Source organism: Ixodes scapularis, unplaced genomic scaffold, assembly GCF_016920785.2.
Source record: "Ixodes scapularis isolate PalLabHiFi unplaced genomic scaffold, ASM1692078v2 ptg000340l_1___fragment_2___debris__unscaffolded, whole genome shotgun sequence".
In the NCBI taxonomy this organism is placed as follows: Eukaryota; Metazoa; Arthropoda; class Arachnida; order Ixodida; family Ixodidae; genus Ixodes; species Ixodes scapularis.
The window spans coordinates 142,633-165,533 of record NW_024609974.1 but is presented as its reverse complement, the minus strand read 5'-3'; the positions used below and the strand labels follow the sequence as shown (position 1 = coordinate 165,533).

Below are 22,901 nucleotides of genomic sequence, written 5' to 3'. Positions count from 1 at the left end.
GCCTCCTTCTCGCCTAATCCCGCATCTTCAAGCGCGCGATTATGAGAACGCCATCGCCGTGTGTGGTCCCCGAGAGGGGAGACTCCAGAACGAGAGAGGAGAGTCAACCCGTCGCCGGGCAACCGCCCACCAATCGGAGATCGCGACGCTTGTCACGTGACGCCGACGGTGGCGCCGTTATTGCGAGGGCGGCGAGCGAGCGCTCTCGTGCGATCCGCTCCGCGCTCCGTGATCGGATGTGATGGAGAACCGGCGGTGAACGGTGCTGCCGAAGTCGGGAATCGCCGTGTTTCGCGTGCAAGTGACGACGTGGTCAGTGTGTTCGTAGTGTCGCTCGTGTTCTGTGCTGTGCGTCGTCGCCGATGCTGGATCTAAGGATGAGGTTACGGAGGTGTCAAGGTGCTGCGATCCCCGTCGAAATGCGAGCGGCGTTCGCTTCCTACGGTGTGCCGCTGTCGTGCGTTGGTGCGGTCCGGTGTTGTTGATTTGGAAGTGTGGAAATCTGGCGGCGTCCCGCCACAATGTCGGCGACCGGAGAGTGCCGTGTGCCTTTGAGTTCGACGAAATGAGCCCCCGGTTATCGCCGTCGTCGACGCTCCATCGGCGACATGATGTGGGTCTTCTCACACGGACTAGTTGGACAGATGCGCGGACGGCGCTACGGCAGATCCAAAAGGTGGGTTGTTGTGTTCGTAAAAGTCGTCCCAAACTAACTTGGCAGTCGCTCGCATCGCTTCGCTGCCGTGTTTACCGTCGTGATCGACTTTTGCAACTCTTGGGACTCCTCGCGTTGCAAAACGTCCCGTACGGAGAAATGTCCCGTTCGCGCATGCATCGCGTCGTACGAGCGAGTTCTAACGTTCTAAATCAGTCTTTTAAATCCGGTCTTCCTCCGTGTTTTAGTGGCAAAACACTCGCGTCGTCACTGTCGTACCAACATTCGAACAGTATTTTGTTAAGGCGGTTCATTCGAGCCAAGTAAACTTTGTTGCCTCCGGAGTTTTTCTGCACTCTGTTCCGTGTACGAGGCTAGGCCTAACGGTCTCGTATACTATCGATTCGCACAAGCGCGCCTACCTTTTTTTGCTAATTTTATTCCGTCCGAAAGTTTTTACTGTTTCAAAGCTTGTCGTTCCTTCAGACGTCCTTCGTCGGAATGCTGTCCGCTCGGTTTGGTTGAAGCGTACCCGCGTAGCGCTGGAGCAATAAACTCTTCCGGTGTTTCGTACTAACCGATGTTTATGGTCGTACAACTTCATATTTTGCTTCGTTTGTGAATGCTTTGGCTTTTTATTTTTTGTGTGTGTGTGGTGTGCGTGTCTGTTTTTGAAAGGAAGGGGATGGTGAAAATCCCGGGAAACCGTTAACGCGCTGTTCTTTAGCCGAACGTTGAGACGAGCGCCAGCGTTTTGGCGGCATTTTCAAACTGTCGACGCATCCGTCTTGGGTAATTGATTACGCTGATGAATGGCGAGTCCTTTCGCGGCTGGCCCGTCAACTTCGATCTTAATTTGGGGCGAAAACCGTGTTCCATTCATGCGCGAGTTAGTAGCAATCCATCCTAAAATCCATCGCCCGAACGTTGGGAGCCAACGAAAGTGGATTTTTCGTTATACTTAATCAAACTTCAACTTTGTCTATTCTTTTTTTTTTTTTTATGTTTTAACCAGCTTAGGAATCCGGCCGGTTGCACATCGCGATGCTGAGGAAGTTCCGTCCGCGTTCTCGAGCAGGCTCTTTGTGACCCCATTCCTGGGTTGACGTCTCCTTCGCCAGCGCCGTTACGAACGCTAAACACCCCGCGCGGCACAAAATCCGACCCCAACAGCCGTGTCCCTTCGACTCCGAAGAAGGAACGTAGATCCGTACCTCAAACGAACTTCCGAGCAGAAGCAAGGCGTTTCGAAGTCGTCCGGCGGCAGACATCAAGCCGGCCCGTAGGGGCGGCCAGTTCTCTTCGCCGAGCATAAAGTCCGGAAGCGTGCGCGTGGGGAAAATGGTCTGGCCGTTCTCCTACTGACAGGTCTCAGACACTTTTTTTTTCTTCTTTTTTTCATTATTTCCGTGGGGGGCATTCCGCGATGCAGCGCTTTTGAAGAGCCCCTCTGCGCGTCGTTGCTGGCGGGCGAAGCCAACCCCCCAGGTACTCCCCTGACGTGCGTCCCCAATTTTATTTATACCGAGGGGGTGGCTCGTAGCGTTCCTTCCTCTCGGCTGGAGAAAGCGGTCCAGTATCGGAGGGGGGCCCTCTGGTTTCTTTGTAGCCCCCCCTTTCCCTTCCCCCCCTTCGGCGGGAAAAAAGAAAGAAAGCAAAGATGTTGCTGGCCTGGGACCCCTTCAAGATTGATTCCTGTTTGCGGGTGGTCGCGGCGGCAAGGTCGGCTTTTCCCAGCCTTCTCGCCTATCGCGGCTTTCTTTGTTTCTTTTTTACTCTTTCCCCTCTCTTGTTTCTCTCTCTCTCTCTCCTTCCTTTCGCGTCAGGAACAGAACTGCGTGCGCGGTTTGACTTACAGTGTCACAACGATGGCTGGTTGCTGTGGTCCGTTCCACCGCAGACCTACTCGATTGAAGCTGTCTTGCATAGTGGTTGAGGTGGGAATCTGTTCACAGTTGCGTGCTGCTGCGTCAGCATGCTTTTTTTCAACTTGTTGTATCTGTGAGCTGAGATCGCTATAAATAATGAAACAACCAAAACCTTCCACTGGTTCTTCAGCGCTATCGGGCAGATATGGCGGTCTTAGACAGGTGGCGTGATGAGCTACCAGAGGTCTGACCTTTTTCGGGGAAGCGATGGAAGGACTGCGGTGCTGATGAACGTTAATAAACTCACAATCCTGGGCAGCACGCTGTTACGACAGAGTCACCCGGATAAGTGTTCCAACCGCCGACAACACGTATCACGGAAGCCACGAGAGACTAGCAGAAATCGTGAAAGGACCATTTGTTCCGTTCACTTCGGTGTTTTCCCACTAGGTGCCGTCCGTTTTACTGCAGTCATGAATACAGTGTACACACAGCGCCTTGTTTCTGGTGTCCTTCGTCGATTTTAGCGCAGTTTTGGCCTTCTTGTAGTCAACTCCATTGGCAACAACAGGTGCACTCTACACATTGTGACATGTGCATATTCGGAAAACCATCCGAAAATCGTTTTACATTGTTTTTGAAAATACGAGAGTACCCCTGCAATATGATATTGCTAAAGGGATATTTGCGATCTCTGCGATAAACTCGATAAATGCAAACACCTTCATGGAGTGTCTCTGCCAATTCTATAGGGTTCTTTTCCGAAGCAAACTAAACGTCCGGACTAGTTGGTTGCGCATATAGAAATAAACACGGCGCCCAAAGGTCTAGTGGAAGACAGGGCAGCACTTTCGTCCCATCTTCTGCTTCCACCTTGTCTTTTGAAGCTGAGCGTGACTCAGCAGCGCACAGCTCTCGGCAGGAAGCCTCTTTCTCACAATCTGCTTGGGAGTTTCGAGGTCGGCGGGAGAGCCATTCGACAATGCTGTCGGATCGCGCGCTAAAACGTCACCGGTCAACAAGGCAAAAGCGAGTTTTAGAGTAGGGGGCCCCACAGCTTGGGGCGTCCCACTGCGCATGCCCATTGCGATGCCCCGAGCTGATTGGGGCACCCAAAGCTGTGGGGCCCTCTATTCTAAAACTCGCTATTATGTCCAAACTTGCACGTTTTGGCCAAGATGGATATTTTGATTCGATGGACTTTATGTCTCGTTAAATCTATACCCGTTTTCACCTCAAGACAAAAGCAAGTTTTGAGCAATGTTCATACGCGGCGCGAAGTAGTTCTTACGAGATTTGGTTGTCGGAGGAAAAAACGATGTTTTTGGCGTTTGCAACGTGTACGTCTTGATAAGATAACACAGTGGTTCTCAACCATTGATGTTTCGCGAACCCCTTGTGCATGGGCATACCAACCGGGGGGGAATGGGGTGCGGCGGCAAGGGGGGCGCTTACACCCCCCCCCCCCCCAGTTCACAGAGTGGGGGGGGGGGGGCAGGGCAGGACATGTGTTTTGCCCCCCTCCCTCCCGAAACAGCCGCCACTGGACAGGGCAAAAACTGGCCAGCGGCGCCCAAGGAATACCAAAGGCACGACCCCCCTAGGGGAGGGGGGGAAGGTCTGGTTTGCCCCCCCCCCCCCTCCCCCCACACTCAAGAACAAGTTGGTACGCCACTGCCCTTGTGGATCGGCGGAGATGATGGAGGACCCCGTTCGTGGTGAGGGGAAGGAAAATGTATAGGTTGATCATGATATTGATTTAATAAATGGATATAACTTAGGGCTACTGTAAAGTAGACTTCTCTCATTGACATACACTCGAGAAAACTAACCCGAAAATTGGAATGTTTCTTCTCAATCTTAAAAAAAATACAACTTTTATTGCCGGGCTTGACTGATGAGGCAGGGCTTCGCGGACCCCTAGAATGCCATCGCGGACTCCAAAGGGTCCGCGGACCCCCATTTGAGAACCACAAAATTCACCTACATGCATCTTAATTATCAACATGGAGGGGGAAACTAGTAATGCTCCGCGAGAAGCCGGACTTGTTTTACTACAGTTCTTCAGGTGAAAACAGGTATAGAGTGCAAATGCGTGGTAGACCGCTTAGCCCTTACGCAGCTTGCTCTTGAGCCTGCCCGTAGCTCTACCATACTCGACTTGTTTTTTTTTTTTCTAAAGTTCCAAGCCTGGCTAAAGAAAAAAAACAAAAGATGCGGGTTGTGGTTATTGATTACTCGCTACACTACGTGCTGTTATCGCACCTCTTGGTTTTCGGTTTTCCAACCAAAAACTTCGTACAAAGAGAACTATTCTGTACTCTGGATGTTTGTGTCTAGATGAACGTTTTGGCCTTTTTGGACATTTTGACCATAAGCGTTGATGTTGCTGTAGCTGTCGTCACCCCAACAGGTAGGCTGACCTTGCACCGCGGTCGGGAACTCGTGACCGGGTTGTATGTATTATGGCCAAATCACTGGGCAGTCGCCACGATGGTCCGCGTTCGACTCTGTGATTGGTCTCATGAGCACGTAGCGTCGGTTGCGATGGCTGTCACCAGGCGCGTCCGTTGTGCTGTATTATCCTGAGTGTAATTCATCAGAGACCGGCGTGGGACACAGCCAGATTAGACAACGAGAGCCGCGTCACCGTTCGACTGGGGCTCATGTCCCGTGCTGGTCTCCGATATGTGGCGTAGACAGTTTAGTAGTGTGAACTTGTTATATTCCAGGTGTTGGTAAACTTTAAAGGCCCTCGGGGCTTCGCGGGATGGGGGCCACTGATACCCGTTGCTGCTGTCATTGTCCCTTCGCTGAGTGCCGCGTGAGGGAGGCTCCAAAGGCGCCGACACCCCTTCTTCGCCTAGGCACCGGCCAACGCTAAGTCATTAGTGAACGATAGGCGCCGGTTTCAGGTCGTTGACCCCACCGGGGTCAAGTGAGCTCCCCCTTTCGGCAGAAAAGGCAAAGCTTGATACGAAATAGGTAGGGACATTTTGGCACCATTGGCGAGTACATGTGTCGTACTCGCTAATCTTACTAATGGTACATGTATACTGTACTCGCGAGCGCGTGTATTGTGCGCGCGAGAGGCAGATTTATTAGTAGGAAGCTTCAGAAAGGGAGAACCCCGCGCTTTGGGTACCCCCAAACAGTTTGGGGCGTCGCATTGCGCAGGTGCAGAACAGTGCAATTCGCAGTGCGACGTACCGAGCTTGCCCGGGCGACCCTAAGCGTTGGGGATTCTGAAAGGAGTTTAGGGAAAGCTCTTGCCACCTCTTTCCACTTCAGCAGTGGGATCGCTGGAGAGGAAGCCACCTCCTCTCCAGTGTTCGCTTTGCTAAACTAGAAAGAGCAACGAGGAGCTTTCCCTGAACTCTCAGTCTGTCACCGACCATGGTCATTCGTAATAACTAGGGCTGCGTGTTTTCGGAGTTTATTTTTTAGCAAAAATTCGGTGTTTATCGGTGTTTATTTTTCGTAAATCCTCAATTCTCCGAAGTTCGGCGATTACTTTCGCAGTGTTTCCTATTAATAAATAATAACCGGATGCAAACGTATGCCAGATAAAATATAGAACGCGCTTGTATCAATTAAGATTTCTTCAGTTGCATTTGGCGTTGGTGTCATTGGCAATACTTGTTTGTTCCACGACAAAAGTCGCACACAAGTGTGGCTTCCATAAACGTCGATACCTTATAATCAATAAACTGCCGGAGGTAGCCGCAAGGAAGCCCGTAGTCATCCCATCAATCTATCCCGCGGCCGCGCGAGGTAGAGTGGTTAAGGATGTAACAGAGAAGTTTCAACTGCCCCTCTTCCCTATTTTATACAATCTCTATGGTCCATAGCTTTCCCTGTTACTCCCAGAAACATACCCCCTCCTTTCTCTAAATCCAAAATCCCGTGGCCCAAACTGGAAACCAAAAGAGTGGCTTTTGTCGTGACACGAATGGTACCATGACCTGTTTCCTTTTATTTATTCACTTTCCCACAGCGCCAGGGTAGCATTACAGCGGGGGGAAAATTTTCATTAATGTGATACATTTAAGCAATACAAAGGAGCATAACAGAACGCGCACATGCATACCCAGTACACGGGAAACAAAAAAGAAAACACTTCTCACAATGCAGCAAAGAAAGCGTCATTGTCCAAAATGTTAACAACCTCCGAAGGCAATTGATTCCATTCGCTAATAGATTTGGGGGAAAAAGATTTAAACTGGTTTGTGTTACATTTATATTCACGTACCTTTCGTTCGTGGTCGACACGATGAGAGATATAATGCGGGGAGAAAATGAAGATTTTCGCGCTGTATACCAATTCTGCAGTGGTAAATGTTTCCTGCGCTGCTCATATTGTAAAAAAAAAAAAAAAAAAAAATTTTTTTTGTTGGGGGGGGGGGGGGGGGCATGGGCACATAACAATTCGGAGTTTATCGGATAAGTCCGAATTGACCAAAATTTTACCTGCGGGTGTTTTTTGGAGTTTTTCGGATTTATCCGGAAACACAGGGCCCTTGTAATAACCTCCAGCGTTCAAGGTGACATACCAATCTCTGAGCGGGTCGTGTATTCGTGACGTGCACCGACGTTACGTCAAGCGGCCATCGCGGTAGCCTTGTTGCTTCGCATACATTTCGCCCGGGAAGAAAGAGTAGGAATGACCACCAGCATGTTGTGATGACGTCACGTGAAGGCAAGGCCTACGCATGACGTTGTCGTTAGTGGATCCTCGATCCGCCCCAAGCGGCAAACACGGTGCAGCTCGGCGAGACACGTCGGAAAGCGAAAGACGCGTGTGTTGCGGCGTCGCCTTGTACAGCGTCGCACTCGCGAGAGTACGCGTCGACGCCACGATGGACGCGTCTCAAACTGTGTCCCTGGGAACGCAGGGATTCCCCAGAGTGCACTTGTTATGGGTTCCTCGAGTTCCCACATCTTCTCGACCGTCCCTGTTTCTGAGCAAAGCGTTTTCTCAGTTCGTGCACTGTTTTAGCAGATCGCGAAGCCACCCACCGACGCGATGGGTCCGATGGGACCAATCAAAGAGCGTTAAAAGAGTACCAACGTGGTGTTTGTCCTGTTTTTATACGTGGTCTATAGACCGACACGCTGTTTACAAACAAGCCGTCGTTTGCCCACACCAGGTGTGGGCACTGCGCGTGCGCAGAAACCGAATTCACGTGAAGATAATCGTCTGCGCATGCGCATTGCCGTCGACAGCGCCACCGCAGCTGCGTGACGTCACGGCCGCGTGTTGGTCTATATCTCGCCTGACCGATCATGTATACAAAGAAGGCCCGGTGACTTGCGCTTTTGACGCTGTTTTGCTGGTCTCGTCCTTGCCACGGGTATAATCCTCGCACGTTGGATTGGGGAGAAGAATAGACGCCTTTCGAAAGTCACGTGCCGATTGATAACAAATGCGATCCACTGCACAATGGTGAAACTATAGAGCCACAAAACGGGCTACGCTTAGAGTGTCCGCACTCTGTTGCCTGATATTGTTGCGGGTGCCGCCATGTTGGTGCTTGTGGAGATCAGACGCAACTGTCGATCGTCATGATACAAAAGTGTGACTTCCTCAGCATTAGATTCGGTGTTAAGAAGCCTCATGTAATATTGCTTTGTGCCGTCGCGAGCTGTTTCAAGATTTGGGGAAGACGGAAAAGCGTTTCCTGTGATTTCATATAATGCTTCAGATAACTGGCAACCACAATCAACAGCGACATTTGAGCGAATCGACGTTTTAGCGAATAACGGGGGCCCGTGATAAGCCCCCCTGTCCCCGCGCTGCGCTTACGCCGCTTCGAGGCAGCAGTCGGCGGCGCCTCATTCCAAAACTGTGAACCCACTAGGCCCACCCGTAAACGCCGACTATTCGCCAAAGTGTCATTCGGTGAAACGTGGGCGTAACGTCGGTCAACCAAGTGAGTGCCTCCCCTTGGACTTGTGCTCCCGCTCCACGAGGGTTCGTGAGCTAGGACGCAGTGGAACCCGAGAAGCTCGCACTTGTGTCCGCCATTGTGCAGGAATTCTACAGTTTCCGATAGAGGCCACACTTTAGAAAGAGGTCTGAGTGCATCTGAAGTACAACGCCCATTGCTGCTTGTTCAAACAACAACGGTCCATAGACCACGTCAGGGGTTACGAGCGGTCGACGCGGTAATCCACATTCTTTTCCGAAATATGTGCTGCCGCCTACCGGCCCTTTGGGTTCGAGATTGAGTGGCTAGAAAAGAACGCGTTCGCGAGGTTTGCGCGTCCCGTTTGACCACGGTATTTGGGTACATCCGTAGCATTTTCGGGATTTCTAGTCACGAATCTTCGGGATGAGCAATTCGGGTACTACGTGTTTGAGGCGGACGATTGAGTCGTCATCCCCCAAACCGTGAGAACCGCTGCACTTTCGAACAAACCCAATTGCCGCGGCACGTGTTCATTCCGCTTTCCTGACAAGATGAACACTGTTACGAAAGAACATGATAACGGACACCGCACAGACAAAAAATGTTTAATGACATAAAATCAATGGTAGTGCATTCAACTGAAACATATAGACTCACGAAGTGACGATCCACAATGATTGTTGTCGCTTCGTTCCTTCCACACGATCAGAGGTGTCTTTCTCATCTTCCTTTCGTCGATATAATTGCACGTGTCACCTCGTGGTAACATTTGAGGAGGCCGAACGGCTTGGTTTCAAACAAACCGGCCCACGCAAAACGAGAAAAAAAAAATCTATTTTATGCGTAAAGAGCTTAATAAGCTCGAGCACAACATACAAGACGGCGGATCGTAAGCAGTGATAGAGTACACGCGAGCTGGTAATGAATCGACATCTTGTTGTCTTCGTCCATTTTTTTTTTTAATTATTGTTCCCAATCTTAGGGTCTACAAGACGGCGGATCTGTTTTCACGTAATCTCGAACCCAGGGACGTCGAGCATTGCGCGCACGCGCACAACGCGTTTCAGAGAAAGAGGTCCATTGCGATCAAATATAAATACAGGCTTCAACTTTTTTTTTTAGTTTGAAGATGTTTATCGGTAAATAGGTTCGGTCTAGGTAATGTTGATCACTGTTACTAATGGCCATCACCAAATTTCTAAAAAAAAAAAAAAATATGCCTTTTTTTTTTTTTATGCACAGGGCCGAAAGTGGTAGAAACCGTCTGCTTTGCACACGACTGTGATAAATGCACCTCCTAAACTGACACTTTTGTGGAAAAGTTTCATTGCGCTCGGTCCGTTACACTCAGTCCCCGAATAAAGCTTTGAAACAGCCTGTATACATGAGGACCTTTTCTTTTCTTTCGTACATTTGGGGAGCGAGAAGTCGCGACTTGACACACGAGGATGAGCGTTGGGGAAGTGTTTCGTCCGACTGCGATGGCTCGTCTCTCGTCGGACGGGGTGGACGGCCCGGAAAACGGAGGCTGGCTGCTGCGGGGGTGGTCCACAAAGGGACGGGGACCGTATAAACAGCCGTGGCCAGACCCCGCGGGGTGCTGACAACGTCCTCTTCGGGGACCGTCTGCTTCCTCGTCTGCCGCCGTCCTCCTGCATGTGTGGGCAGGAGGGGACCAAGGGGGTGGGGGAGCGGGATGGCACAGCCCGCGGCCATTTCCCCGAAGCCTGGCCACCCAGCGGTGCTGCCAAGAGAAAGCACCCCCCCCCTTTTTTTTTTCTTTCTTTTTTTGTGCGCAGCCGTTTGTGTTGAACAGCTCAAGTCGCGGAAGGAAAGTAATAAAAGAACACTGACTTGACTCTGCGGGGACAGCGCGTATTGACCGAACGTCTTTTTTATTTGTCCTCGATGGAAAAAAAGCACGCGCGCCTAGCTCGACAGTGAGCAAATAGACCTTTTGCAATACGTGCAGCGCCCTCAGTCGGCGCCGCGAGGAATTCTGGGAACTGGCTGTATGGAACCGACGTTAGCCGATGACAGAGGCAGCTCGGTAAAGCGAGCGAGGCCAGACGCGCAACGGCGCTGCCTGTTTCTCTCTTCCTTATTCTTCTTAGTGTCAAGTGGTAGGAAGTTTCCCCGCTAAATCTAGTGGGGAAAATGATGTCGCAGGGCTTCGTGTCACGTGACCTATAAGAAATTCTGTATTTAGCGGGAAAATTGACGTCACGTGACATGATGTCACTCAAACTCAGTTTTTCCGCTAGATTCAGCGGGAAAATGGACGTCACCTTTACCTACACATACGTTCAATTTGCCCGCTAAATTTGGCGGGGAAATTGACATGTGACTGGCCTCAGCCCGTCATTCCCCATACTCTGCGGACACAGACCGACCCCATGGGGAAAGTCAATGGGATGAAAGGGAGTGGGTGGGGTCAATATGGCGGAGATGAGTGGAGACACCTGGAGGCACAGCTCGAGAAGAAATGCCTGGAGGTTACTAGCACTAGACTAAGAACGTTTCACGTAGCAACCCAATTGCATGGCACTCTGCAATATTTTGGTTTCACCGAGTTAACATCTAGACGAGAAAGTTGGGACCTAATATTCCCTTCCCTAACCCCAGGTTCCGAATACATTGCACGGAAATGTCTGAAAGATGCTCCTGGGGGACTGTACCATACATGGCTTCCACTGACATCACGTCAAAGGTCATTGTGGTGGCCTTTCTGCTCAAAGCTATGAGTGCGTACCTTCTGTAGCATTCATATCGCACGACCGGATTTTTTTGTTTGTTTTTTGGCAAGGACGAATAGAAAGGACCGCCAGCATCATGAAGTCACGTGCAAGCCATGTATGCGGAGCGCCAGTTCGTCTGCTTGTTGCGCAGGGGTTACGGTGACGTCAGAAGCCCGAGCTCTGATTGGTTCCGATTGAAAGGATAGTGGATAGACCTGAAGACAGCTTGCATTGAGGTCTAGCCGCTATCCTTCCATCGGAGCCAATCGGAGCTGGGCGTTCTGGCGTCCCTGCAGCCCCCGTGGAAAAAGCAGACGACCTTGCACTCTGCATTCGTTTGTGTACTTTGTGTAAACACTCATTTTTTTCGCCGGTAGCGTCTGAATGGAATCGGTTACCCGACTCCATTGTTCACTCCATGTCCGTAGATTCATTCGCAAATGAATCAGACCGCTATTACATGATTTGTGCCTACTAAAAATACAAGAAGCGAAACTATCTAGGCGAGCTTTTTTCTTTAATAGGCATGTTGTATATTATGTATCTGTGAAGTCTGATTGTGTACACCTTTAATGTGTCTAACTTGCTTTATTATACTGTTTGTTCTTAAACTGCACCACCAACTAACGTATGATCTCTAAAACTTGTAACCACCCTGCCAAAGTTCTAAAAGAAACTGGTAATATTACACAAGTATTTATTGATTTATTTAGCCCGAAGGGTGTTGGTGGTGGGGGTTATAAATCACTGTTTCGCGTCACGTGCTTCCGAGCTCAGCGACAGCAGCGCTTGACCGTCCTTGACCGTGCTCGCAGGGCCGCGCCAGCGGGGCGCGCTGGTCCCTGGAGCTGCGCAGCCGCGTCCAGCTGCAGCTGCTCCAGCTGGGGCGCTTCGTGGACCGCAACGCGGGCAAGGTGCTCTTCGTGGGTCTCCTGGTGGTCGCCTCCTTCTGCGTGGGGCTCAAGTCGGCACACCTCGAGCTGGACGTCAACAACCTATGGGTCCAGAGTGAGTCCATCCCTCTTCTCTGTTGCTTTCGCACCCTGGGCCGTCGTGCGCCCACAGATGTTCGAAGCTCCGGCGAACTGTCTTCCGGGTTTTGGTACATGGGCGATGTGTGCGATCAAAGGCGTCGCTGTGGTCGGCCTTCTACGATTGGCCAAGGGCTCACTATGACGTCTTCAGTTGGATTAATGTCGCTTTCGTCGACGGAGAAAACGTTAACTTTCACGGCGTTAGTCACTGCGCTTTTTACACACACACACACTCACACCGTCGAACTTGTCGTTTGCAGGAGCTGATAAGTATAGCGAGGACCACAACTCGTGACGTTATACGAACGACAAGGCAAATCCTGTTCCTGACGTCACGGAAAACTATCATAGGAGGGCTCCATCGAAGCGCCTCGGCGCTAATATCGTCGTGCCAGAAAATGGCGGGCCTTCATCGTCGCCGCGTAGAATAATGAAAGCATCAGAATTTTGACGCCATCAGAGCGAGATCGAGCGAAGACAGTGAGTCACCGTTCGGCTGGTCCTCGTGTCCAATCAGCGCGTCGAAGGAAGCTCGGCGTCGGACTCGGGCCCAATCGCCGAGTTGGCGCCTTCCGACTCCGAGGACGTTCCACGAGGAGGATGTTCGCGGGCCTCGATTATTCCAGGCGCGGTGTTGGCCCGGCTCACTCTACGTTGCGCGGTCAATTCGTAATTTACGTTGTCGGGATCTCGGATCCATTTGACGTAACATAGGGCGTTGCAGGTCCCCTTCAGCCGAACTAGAAGATGACAAGAGAGCCAGAGTTGTCGCGAGGGAAGCATAACGACACCTCAAAGACGAGAGACATCCGCGTTCAGGGCTGACTCTCAACACTGTACACACGTTGCTAAGGGAATTTTAGGTTGCCTGAAAATCCCCGATGATTTAATCCTCTGTTAGGTACGGGTACCTAAAATGCCATTTACGCTAAATGACATTCAGTGTGCACGAGTGCCATTTAGTCACGTCACACGGCAACTCAAGTGGCATTCGCGCTAAATAAATGGCTTTTAGAACGAACGCCCTTTGAGTTGCCGTGTGGCACTGACAAAATGGCATCTACACCGAATGCCATTTGGCGTAAATGGCATTCCCGGTGCCCGTCTGATAGAGGGCTTGGAGGACGGCAGTACAAAAAACAGGACGACACGTTTTTACATTGTCTGTCTTGACTGTGATAGACCCGAGACACCGTTACCGAGGGCAAAGGTTCCGCGTTTCAGAGTGCCAGCGGCTTACCAGTAATTGTATCATTCACTCGTCGTGAGTCTTTACGAGATGGATATTCTGAAAGTGTGGAGGTTTCGGCTGGTCCTGCTATAGAGAGGTTTGAGTTCCCTGGAACAGTTGGTCCTCCCGTGTGTCTCGACTCGACGGCATACGAGCACAAGTGTATACACACGCAGTTCATTAACCGTTTCCTACACACTTATGCTTAGGTAATCTGGACGGCTACAGCCCACGGAGGGGAGCTGTAGCTGTTGCACTAACAGCTACATTATTTCCAGTGATCTGAGATCACTTGAAACTTTCGCCGGTGCATTAAGAAACCTCCTTGGCCTTGCTTTCGTCGTGAATTCCTGATTAACCTCCACCAGCTTCTTTACTTTCTCCGCTTCCTCTCAATCAATCTTCGAACCGACTACGTTTTCAACGATGGATAGCTCCGGTTTCATCATCATCTATAAGGAAGTCTTGGTGCTGATGGCCACCGTCTGGCACAGGTTGAACACGAGTCAGCGTTCGTAACTCTTGTCCAATAAGTGAGAACCCGAATCCCAGCTGATCGCCGACGCAGCAGTCCCATCTGCCCCACGGTGACCTTCCTAAATGACGCAAGAAAATTCAGCAGCTTTCTTGTCTAGGGGACGCTGGTTTCGTGCGTGTGCGCGGCCCAAGTCCCCGCGGGGCTGGCAACACAGGCGATCACGTGCTCTCGTTTTAATCTCGCGTGCCTCGGTATATGATGAGCCCCCCTGAGAATCATAGCGTGTCTGCGCAATCGGCCGGGAAGAGCGCCGACCGCCGAGGGATCATCATCGTCGTCCTGGTTGCACGACTTTCCCCTGCTTTGGCCGGCGGCCTAAACACAGGCTTGCGGTCCTCTCGAGGCTTCGTGTCGCTCGCTCCGTCTGTCTCTCTTCGTACGGAATGTCCGCTCCAGGGCCGGGAGGCGATTCATTTTCGTCGGTGGCGGTGGTGCGTATGGGGCCCCCCTTTTTCTCGATACGATATTTTGGGGCAGTTTGGTGGGGCCTGCTGGCAGCCCCGAGGTTTTACTTTATATATTTTATTTCGCGGTGGGGAGGTCAGTTTTTGCATCTCCGACGTCTCGGATTCGCTCTCTTTGTGGTCGTTCCGCTCAGCTGGCGTATCTAATGGTCGCTTTTAGACGTTTCGTCGCGTCCATTTTTTTCTTTCCTTCGGCAAAATGTTGAGCGGTAGGAACGATACCTCTTCTCCCCCCCCCCCCCCCTTTTTTTTTCGCCAGTGCTTTACCTTTTAATATTTTTAGCGTTTTTTTTTTTTTTTTTTAAAAACTGCTGGCTAACAATAGGTTTTATGGAGACTTCATCGTTCAATCTAGGGAAATAAAGAGTGAATAAAGAAAAAGAGGCTACGACATTTCGAAGTTGCTGTTTTTCTTAGTATAAATAGGCCGTGGGTTCTCAAATGGGGTTCTTGGAAGCCCGGGGTTCCCCGAGCTCTCCAATCTTCTCGATCCTTCCCTACTCCCTAAGTAAGGTTAGCAGATCTGAGCCACTTAGTGACTCGTAATTACAAGCTAAACAATTTACAGTATCCCAATTATTATTTGCGAGGTTTGTAGTCTCTTGCATCCAGGCAGGGAGCCAGGATTTTGTTTCGGAGGAAGGGGGGAAGGGGGGGGGGGGGGGGGGGGGGGGCCGCCGCCGCCGCCCATGACAAAATGCTGTATGAGGGGGGAGAGGAGGTCCCAGCAAAATGAAGATGTCGGGGGCGGGCATCATGGGCCGCCCCCCTGGCTACGTGAGTGCCTGTACCGCTTTATTGCACCAGTGCCGAGACCAAGAGGGTTTCCTCCGCTGCCATTCGAGGCAGATGTGTGTTTCCTATTATTTTTCTGATTTGCTGCTGTTGTTGTTAGGGGAGAAAGGGGCTTTGTCAAGGTAACTACTAAGTTGTTTTTGTCTCCCCTTCCCCTCTTTTGGAAAAAAATAAAGCATTTGAATTTGACATAGCGCGGTTCCTTGAGGTGAAATGGATTGCTCTTCGATCTCCAATGCTCGTTTAGCATTAAACTTTAGCATAAACGAGCCTGGTCAAACACATCTCGTGCCTCTACAGCTGGAAACGAAAATAAGCCTGCTAGTAGTTACCATCCCGAAGCGGGCATGATAGCAAACGACGCAACCAAAACAATCTCGAAAAGCACCTGCAGGTCGGACGACACCTCCGCGACTTGTACTGTGCTAGCTACCAAGGAAGATGTCAGGGCGCAAAAGGCGATTGTCGAGCAGATACGGTTACTCTAGGACTGACTGAAGGCTGGTTCATACAATGGTGTGGTTGCGTTTCGCAGGCTCCGAAACGACAGCAACGCCAAAGTCACCGGGACAAGTGTTCGCCGTACACAACGCGGCAACAAGCGATCCAAAAGTTAGCTTTGCACAGCAAGCATGAGTCAGGCTTGTTTCGGTGTTCTGGTCGTGTCTGTCGTTTTGGTTGTTGCGAACGCAACCGTCGCACAACACCATTTTATCCGTCATCACTCCCCGGGTGCTCGGAGTTTCACTGGACAAGCCGAGTCACGCGCGCGGTTAGCGCATCGACGTCACAGAGTAACAACTCCTCCAGGTGGCGAACTGGAACAGGCCAGAAACCATCCGTCCGCGTCCCCACGCCACGGAGTACTCCGGTAATTTGGGGGCAGCGGCAGCACCCAAAAGGGGGGGCCGCTTTTCTTTCGGACCTGCCGATTCACCTGGTCGCCTCCTCCTCTTCTACCCTCCCGCCAACGATTACGCCCTCCCCCTCTCGTCCCTCTCTGCCAGAAGTGCCAGAGAACTGGCCAGAGGGAGAGGAGGTCGTCTTTGAGGTCTCACTCGAAGCATTCCCTCCCCCCCTCTGCGAGGCGTGTGGCCGTGCGCTCTGGCACGAGGAAGCAGGAAGACAGGCTACCTGCCGAGGAGGGAGAGGAGGCGGTTGGCTTTGACGTCTCACTCCGGTGCCGCGGCGGATGCCTCGGGCGGCAGGGGAGCACTGACGATGGCTTCATTGGGACCGAGGCACGCACACCTGTTGGTGGCTTGCGCGAGAAATGAGAAAGCCCCACGCCGCCGGCCGTGAGCGCGTCGGCCGCTCCGTGGGATGGAGTGCGGGGACGCCTAGTTGTTGTTCGCCTTCCCGCGGGGGATCGCGGTGCTCGCTGTTTGGTGTGCGCGGCGGTAGGTGACATACAAGATCCAGCACTAGGGCTTTCTTATCCAGGAGACACGGGCTGGCCGATTGTGCGGAACTCAAACGTGGGAAAACTCGAAAACGTTTTGAGTAGATTTCTACCATGTTCATGGAGAGGATTCAGCATAACTATTTCTCCGACTCTCGTTTTCACTGCGCTTTGAAACATGTTCCTTGCACCAAATCCTTTGCACTCCGAAAGCTCGAGGTTTATTTTTTACGTGCATCGCACGGGCTGTCGATTGTTTTGGTACGTGTTTGGTTCTTGGGACGGAATGGTTATCAGACGCGTCGAAACGTTGTCTGCCTGCGTATGCACGTTGCTGCGACGTTTCTGTCGAGACTAGCAGGGGTGGAAATTCTGCGCAGACGCTACGTCAGAGGTAAAAGAAAGAAGAAAAAAAAGTGTTGCGTATTTGTTGTCGTCTTTCGTGAAATAGACAATCAAAAAAGTTTACCACCATCACCTCTTTTTTTTTTTTTTTTCAAATTCCGAGTCGAGAGGCCTAATGAATCAAGAGATCCATTATTCTTGACCCACATTGCACCTTTTGGCTCGTCTTAATGAGTCAAGAGGTCCAACGACTCAGGATAGCCAATATTGCACGGTTACCTCAGTTGTAATGCAAAAACCGCGATTGAGCACTCAGAACACTATTCCAGTAGAAGTTTTTTTTATGTCTCAAAAAGAAAAAACATTCGCAGGAATAAATTTCTTACTCATCGCCCTTTTCTCAGGTAAACCTAGTCCGTTGTGAAGTTAACTTTTAACCAGCCATAGATATTTTGACTTGTTGGGCCTCTCAACTGGTTGGGTCTTTTGACTTCTTGATCCTCTTGACCCATATGCATCTTTTGACATATTGAATCTTTCAAATCGATGGTCCTCTTTTGCCCATATTGGATCTGTTGACTCGATGCATATCTTGATTCATTGGATCTCTTGACTAGAAACTGGCATGAGTCACGAGGTCCAACGGCTCGAGATATTCAATGAGTCAAAAGGTCCAATATCGGATCTCTTGACTCGTTGGATCTGTCGCCTCCGGTTGGTGAAAGGGGCACAATATGTGTATGGGCGCACGCCTTTTCCTCCTCACCTGCACACCGAACGGCACCACAAACTTTTAAGTGCAATAAAGTACTATCACTATCACTATCTCGTGATTATTGTATTTTTTAACCCCCCCAATTTGGGTCTCTTCACTCCTTGGATCTCTAGGCCCGGCTGTGACGTGATTGTTGGATATATCTTGGCCCATATTGGATTTCTTAACTGGTTGGATCGCTTGACGCGTTAAATCTCTTTACTCGCTGAATTTCTTGAGTCATTTGCTCCCTCGAATCATTGGACCTCTTGATCTACATTGTATCTCTTGTCTCGTTGGGTCTCTTGGCTCATGTTAGATCTGTTAGCTCATTGGATCTCTTCAGCTATATTGTACCCCTTGACCCATGTCGGATCTTTCGATGCGTTAGATGTCTCCCCCCATGTTGGGTCTCTGGACTCTGCTGTCACGTGACCGTGTGATCTCTTGACGGGAACCGCCGTTTTTCTTTGTGCAGGGGGCGGCCGGCTGGAGCGCGAGCAGGCGTACGTGCGAGCCACCCTGGGCGACGGTGTGGGCACGAGCAGCCAGCTGGTCATCCAGACGTCCCCCGGCGGCCGGGACCTGCTTCGGCAACCGCAGCCCCTGCTCGCCCACCTGGACGCGCTCAGAAGGGCCACCGCCGTCACGGTGGACATGTTCGACGTGTACGTATACGTCCTGTTTACAAACAAACCCGCGTCTGCCGAGACAACACGCGTGACCCCAAAGGTCATCCTGGTGATATCCCATACTGCCTAGTGATAGTTAGGGGGAGAAAATTGGCTTAGAAGGGCGGGGAAAATCATATGTTTGTCTTTTTAGACTTAGGCTAGGTGACGCAAGCTACCGCCTGTTACAAAGGTTATAGCCATGAACATAACCACCCATGGTCCCTCGATTGCCGCCTGATGACGTCGTAGTAGTGTCGCACCCGACGCGTCTTTGGCGGTGGCACAGTGGAGGAGGTGCGTGCGGCCATGGCTTCCGAGATTCGGCATCTCGGAGGCCATGGTGCGGCAGACGCCTGTTGTGCTGTGGCATGTGCTCTCGGCTGGACAAGTTCACGGAAGCTCCTGCAGCCAGGCGCTGAGACGACGGCGACACTCGCGTTCGCTCGAACTTTTTTGCCGGAATTCGTACGACCGGCCGTCAGTATGGCGGCGTCCGCCGATGGCGTGACACGGCGGCTCGTCTTTGTTGAGGTGGCGAACTACTTTCGATATATGAGCGTGATAAGACGGCGAACACACCGGTAGGAGACGCGCTCCAGGTGGCGTTGTTCCCCGGTTCCGCGACGACGCGGCCCTGCATGTCGAGGGCGGCCCGGACCGTCAGATCACGACGAGCGATTCGGTTGGAGGAACGCGGGAACCACCGAGGGACCCGCAGTGACATCACTTCGAACGTGATTTCATTGCCGTAACGTAAAAAGAAAAAAAGAAACAAAAAAAAAAACAGATTAAGGGTCTTTATTTGGCGCGCTTATAAGTGCTTTTGTAAAGGCATTCCTAAAGTGGAGAGCTTGCTGGTAACGGTAATTACAGATAGCGTCTTCCCTTATTTTTAATTGTATTATTATTATTATTATTACTATTATTATGACTATTATTATTTATGAGTCATTACCATCATTATGCAACGGTTTAGGGCTGTGGTTATGAGCGGTGCTTTGCCGAAATATTGTGGCGTCATTGCTTTGTACTTTTTTCATTCTGACATGGCGTTTTGTGGGCACTGTTTACAACGGGGTATGACACCGTCCGCTGAAAGAAACAGGATCACCGAACAATCGTACATCGAACAAGTTCCAAACATCTTCAGGTGCGGTCTCCACGTTGGGCGTCATTTTGGGGATTATGGGAATCTGACGGTCGTAAAGTGGGCAGCGTTTTAAAAGGGGAGATCCGGCGAAATTTTGACACTCACTGATTTGCCTCGAAATCGCTTACCAAATTACAAGTCGCAATATATATATTCGAAGTTTTTGAAATTGTAAATTTGGTCCGAGACGTTGAGAGGCTCTACTGGCAACACTGAAAGCCTGTGTAAAGCCTGGGTATTCCCAAAATGCGTTTAGCTTTGGTACCTAAAAAGAAAAAAAAAAAAAAAAAATGTCGGTGGAGCTCGTTTTTAAGCAGCGCCCACCGCCTCCCTTTCTGCATTTCTTACGTTTCGAAATTGGTTCGATTACTCAAGTTTTACTTGGACCCACCTCCGCAATGCAATACTTAGGAACGGCCGCGTTCTGGGGGAGAGGTGTGGCAAAACACGTGGCGTAGAGTTCCGAAGAGTTTATCGTTTCCCTGAAATGCGCGTCCTTGCGTTGCAGGACGTGGCGACTCAAGGACGTTTGCTACGCCCCAAACTTCCCCGTGTTCGACGAGCACTACATCGATGCGGTGAGTACCGACCTTCCTCTTCTGAGATTCGTCTCGCGACAATAGACCCTCGTCGAAAGACCACGAAGTGGCATTGGTGGTCGCCATTTTTTTGGGCGCGAAGCGCGTGATTGGACCCGAGTCCGAGCCGAAGTTGACGCAACGCTCGTTTTCGACACGAGCCGAACCGAGTTCACGCCGAACGTTCACGAACGCCGAACACGAGTTTTGCTTTTTTACGGCACTTTTGACATCGGTGTTGCTCTCGGATATCCGTTACCGTGCATTTCTGACGTTCTTGCACTACGACATGTGTGAAGGTTTTCTTTGGAAAAACAACGGAGTCTTGCAAAAAGCGCAGCCGCACCCTAGGGCCTACCTTAAGCATCCTTCAAGATAAAAAAAAAAAAAAAAGAAACTCGTGTTGTAGGCAGAAGTATAAGTTCCTTCAATGTGGATGCATCTCTGTACATTGAGGCAGGGCAGCTGAAAGTTCTTCCTGTTCTGTTATGTCGGTGATTGGGACGGTCTGGCGTTTTATGGGCGTGACGATAAGCCGCAGAAACAGCACTTGAAGCCGCGTGGACAGGGAAAGAAGTTGGCAGACAGCTCAGTTTTGGGAAACTTGCTCGCTCATTATACATCTAGCCTCGGACGTATGTGCCAGTGCGTGTCTTTCGCGCTGGGGAAAGTGAGCGCGAATTCTCGACGAAAGAACGAGGATTCAGGAGGGGCACGTCAATCATCGGCCAACATCGAGAACGTGCGACGTGCCCGCGTTGACGACGTGTACCCAGCCGAGCACCCCCGTTAATTGGATCTGGTGAAAAAACAAATGCACGTCAGTGCACGTAAGGAGTAAGCAGGAGCACAAGGTGCGCGATACAGTCATTATACTCCGCCTCGTCTTAAGTTGGAAAACAGCAAAGGCTAGGACTCCAGCGAGCCAATCAGCGCTTCGGAGGAAGGCACGTGACCGTACTCTATACATCTCCTAAGCGCTGTCAAAGCCACGGGCGGAAGAGAGGGGAAAGCCACTTCTGGGGATGCGAATTTTGAATGAAGGGCTAATCTTCTAGAAGGTAAGGGGGGAACTCTTTTTTCCCCTCTCCTCCAGCTGCTTGGGTTAGTATGCTCTCGTCCCCGTACCTTTGGTGAAGGCTGTCACCTGCATCGTCTTCGTCGCTCTGATTGGCTGGAAGGGTCCTTAGCGTTCGCTCTTTGCCGAAGTTATGATGGAAGCAAGTATAGGAATGACTTGTAATCAATGGACCACTCCCTGGAAGTATAATACAGCGACCTCGATAGGTCAGACCCTTTTAAAAGTATGTGTCACCCCTAGAAAGTTACGCTCTAAAATTTCGTCGTTTTTTGTTGTTTTTTTTTTTTTTTTTTTACTGCTGATTGCTGTTTTGCACAGCAATAATGTTTGCACGTCTACTAACCGCCTTCTTCGAGCTGCCACTGGGGCTGTAGAATGCGTTCTCGGCATTCCCGCTAGCTCTCTTACGCTGAATATCAGATGCTGCGCATGTATTCAGAGCCCAGTGACTCGGCATCTTTCGTCAGGTTGACTAGGGCTGAAAGGTGCATTCGGGAACTGTACACCATGGCAGCGATGGGATTGCTGCGCCATTGGCGCCAACGTGCTTACCCCCGCTACATCAATTTCATGATAATGTGAGGAATGTGCGCCAACATTGTGCGAAATCTTAATTTCGTTTTATTAATACCGAAGGTGTAATAGCGCAGGCCCGGCTTTACGACCGGATTTTTACGGTAGGCTTGTGTGAATTTCCAAAAGTTCCGTGGTCAGTTCTGGCCGGTTAGTAAGTTTCGTTGAGTGCGCTTCTCATCTTGCACAGGTATACTGCGGTGAAGCGACAGCTGTGGAGTAGGCGTCGCAATTTTGCAAAATAGCAAAAGAAAAGCTTTAATTGTCAGGTCTTTTTTTTTTTTAGCTTTAATTCTTACAGGTATGGAATACCAACTAGCCCGTACTCTTGTACTGTACACTACTTGGCCACGATGATGGAGGATTATGGGCGGCGGTTGTCTTACTGTCGGTGCCTCTTGGTGGTCCATGTACCTATAGATGCTGGAGAAGCTGCTACCGTGTGTGATCACCACTCCGCTGGACTGCTTCTGGGAGGGCTCCAAGATCATGGGCCCCGAGTTCCCGGTCACCATCATGTGAGTCGCCCACTCTATCCACCCGCCTCTTTTCGCGAGTGACTCTTTCACCCGCCACCGAGAAAGCCTTCTAAATTTTACTAGACCCGTTTTCACCTTAAGAACCGTAGTAAAAAAAAGTCCGGCCCCTCGCGGAGCATTACTAATTTCCCCTTTATGATGAGAATTAAGATTTATGTAGGTGTATTTTAGATTAGAAATATGTTGTCTTGTCAAGACGTACGCGTTTCAACCACCAAAAGCAACGTTTTTTCCTCCGACAACCAAATATCGTAAAAACTACTTCGCGCCGCGTATGAACAATGTGCAAAACTTTTTTTCTTGGGGTGCGTCGCTGTCCCTGCGTTACCACGCGACTCGCGTCACGTGGTAACGCAGGGAGAGCGACGCCGGACCCGAGTAGCTCTTTGAACGTCAAGGTATGAAACCTTCACGCTGGGGCACAATGTAAAATAAATATATATGTGTGGACACTGCGCGTCAACGTTGCCAGATAAAGTCCTCTCCTCACTTTGGTTGCAGGTGTCGCCGCCAGGTGGCCCTTCGATAAGCGGCTAGTGGTGACTTGTCGCGGGCCCGGTTTCCCGTGCT

General features: G+C 50.7%; 1 protein-coding gene across 1 annotated transcript; it reads left to right on the top strand.

Annotated features, from left to right (window-relative positions):
- Positions 1-239: 239 nt before the first annotated feature.
- On the top strand, positions 240-22,314 carry LOC120849018 (protein patched-like). Its single transcript, XM_040221108.2, has 5 exons — positions 240-676; positions 11,989-12,181; positions 18,215-18,404; positions 20,069-20,138; positions 22,213-22,314. The coding sequence occupies exons 1-5, from the start codon at positions 566-568 to the stop codon at positions 22,312-22,314; spliced, it is 666 nt and encodes a 221-aa protein (XP_040077042.2). The 5' UTR covers positions 240-565.
- The last annotated feature ends 587 nt before the right edge of the window (positions 22,315-22,901 follow it).

Excerpts from the sequence above, each read along its gene's own strand:
- LOC120849018 (XM_040221108.2), top strand. The coding sequence starts at position 566 with ATGAGCCCCCGGTTATCGCCGTCGTCGACGCTCCATCGGCGACATGAT. Across the intron at positions 12,182-18,214 it reads CAACAACCTATGGGTCCAGA|GGGGCGGCCGGCTGGAGCGC; the intron begins GTGAGTCCATCC and ends TTCTTTGTGCAG. Across the intron at positions 18,405-20,068 it reads ACGGTGGACATGTTCGACGT|GACGTGGCGACTCAAGGACG; the intron begins GTACGTATACGT and ends CTTGCGTTGCAG.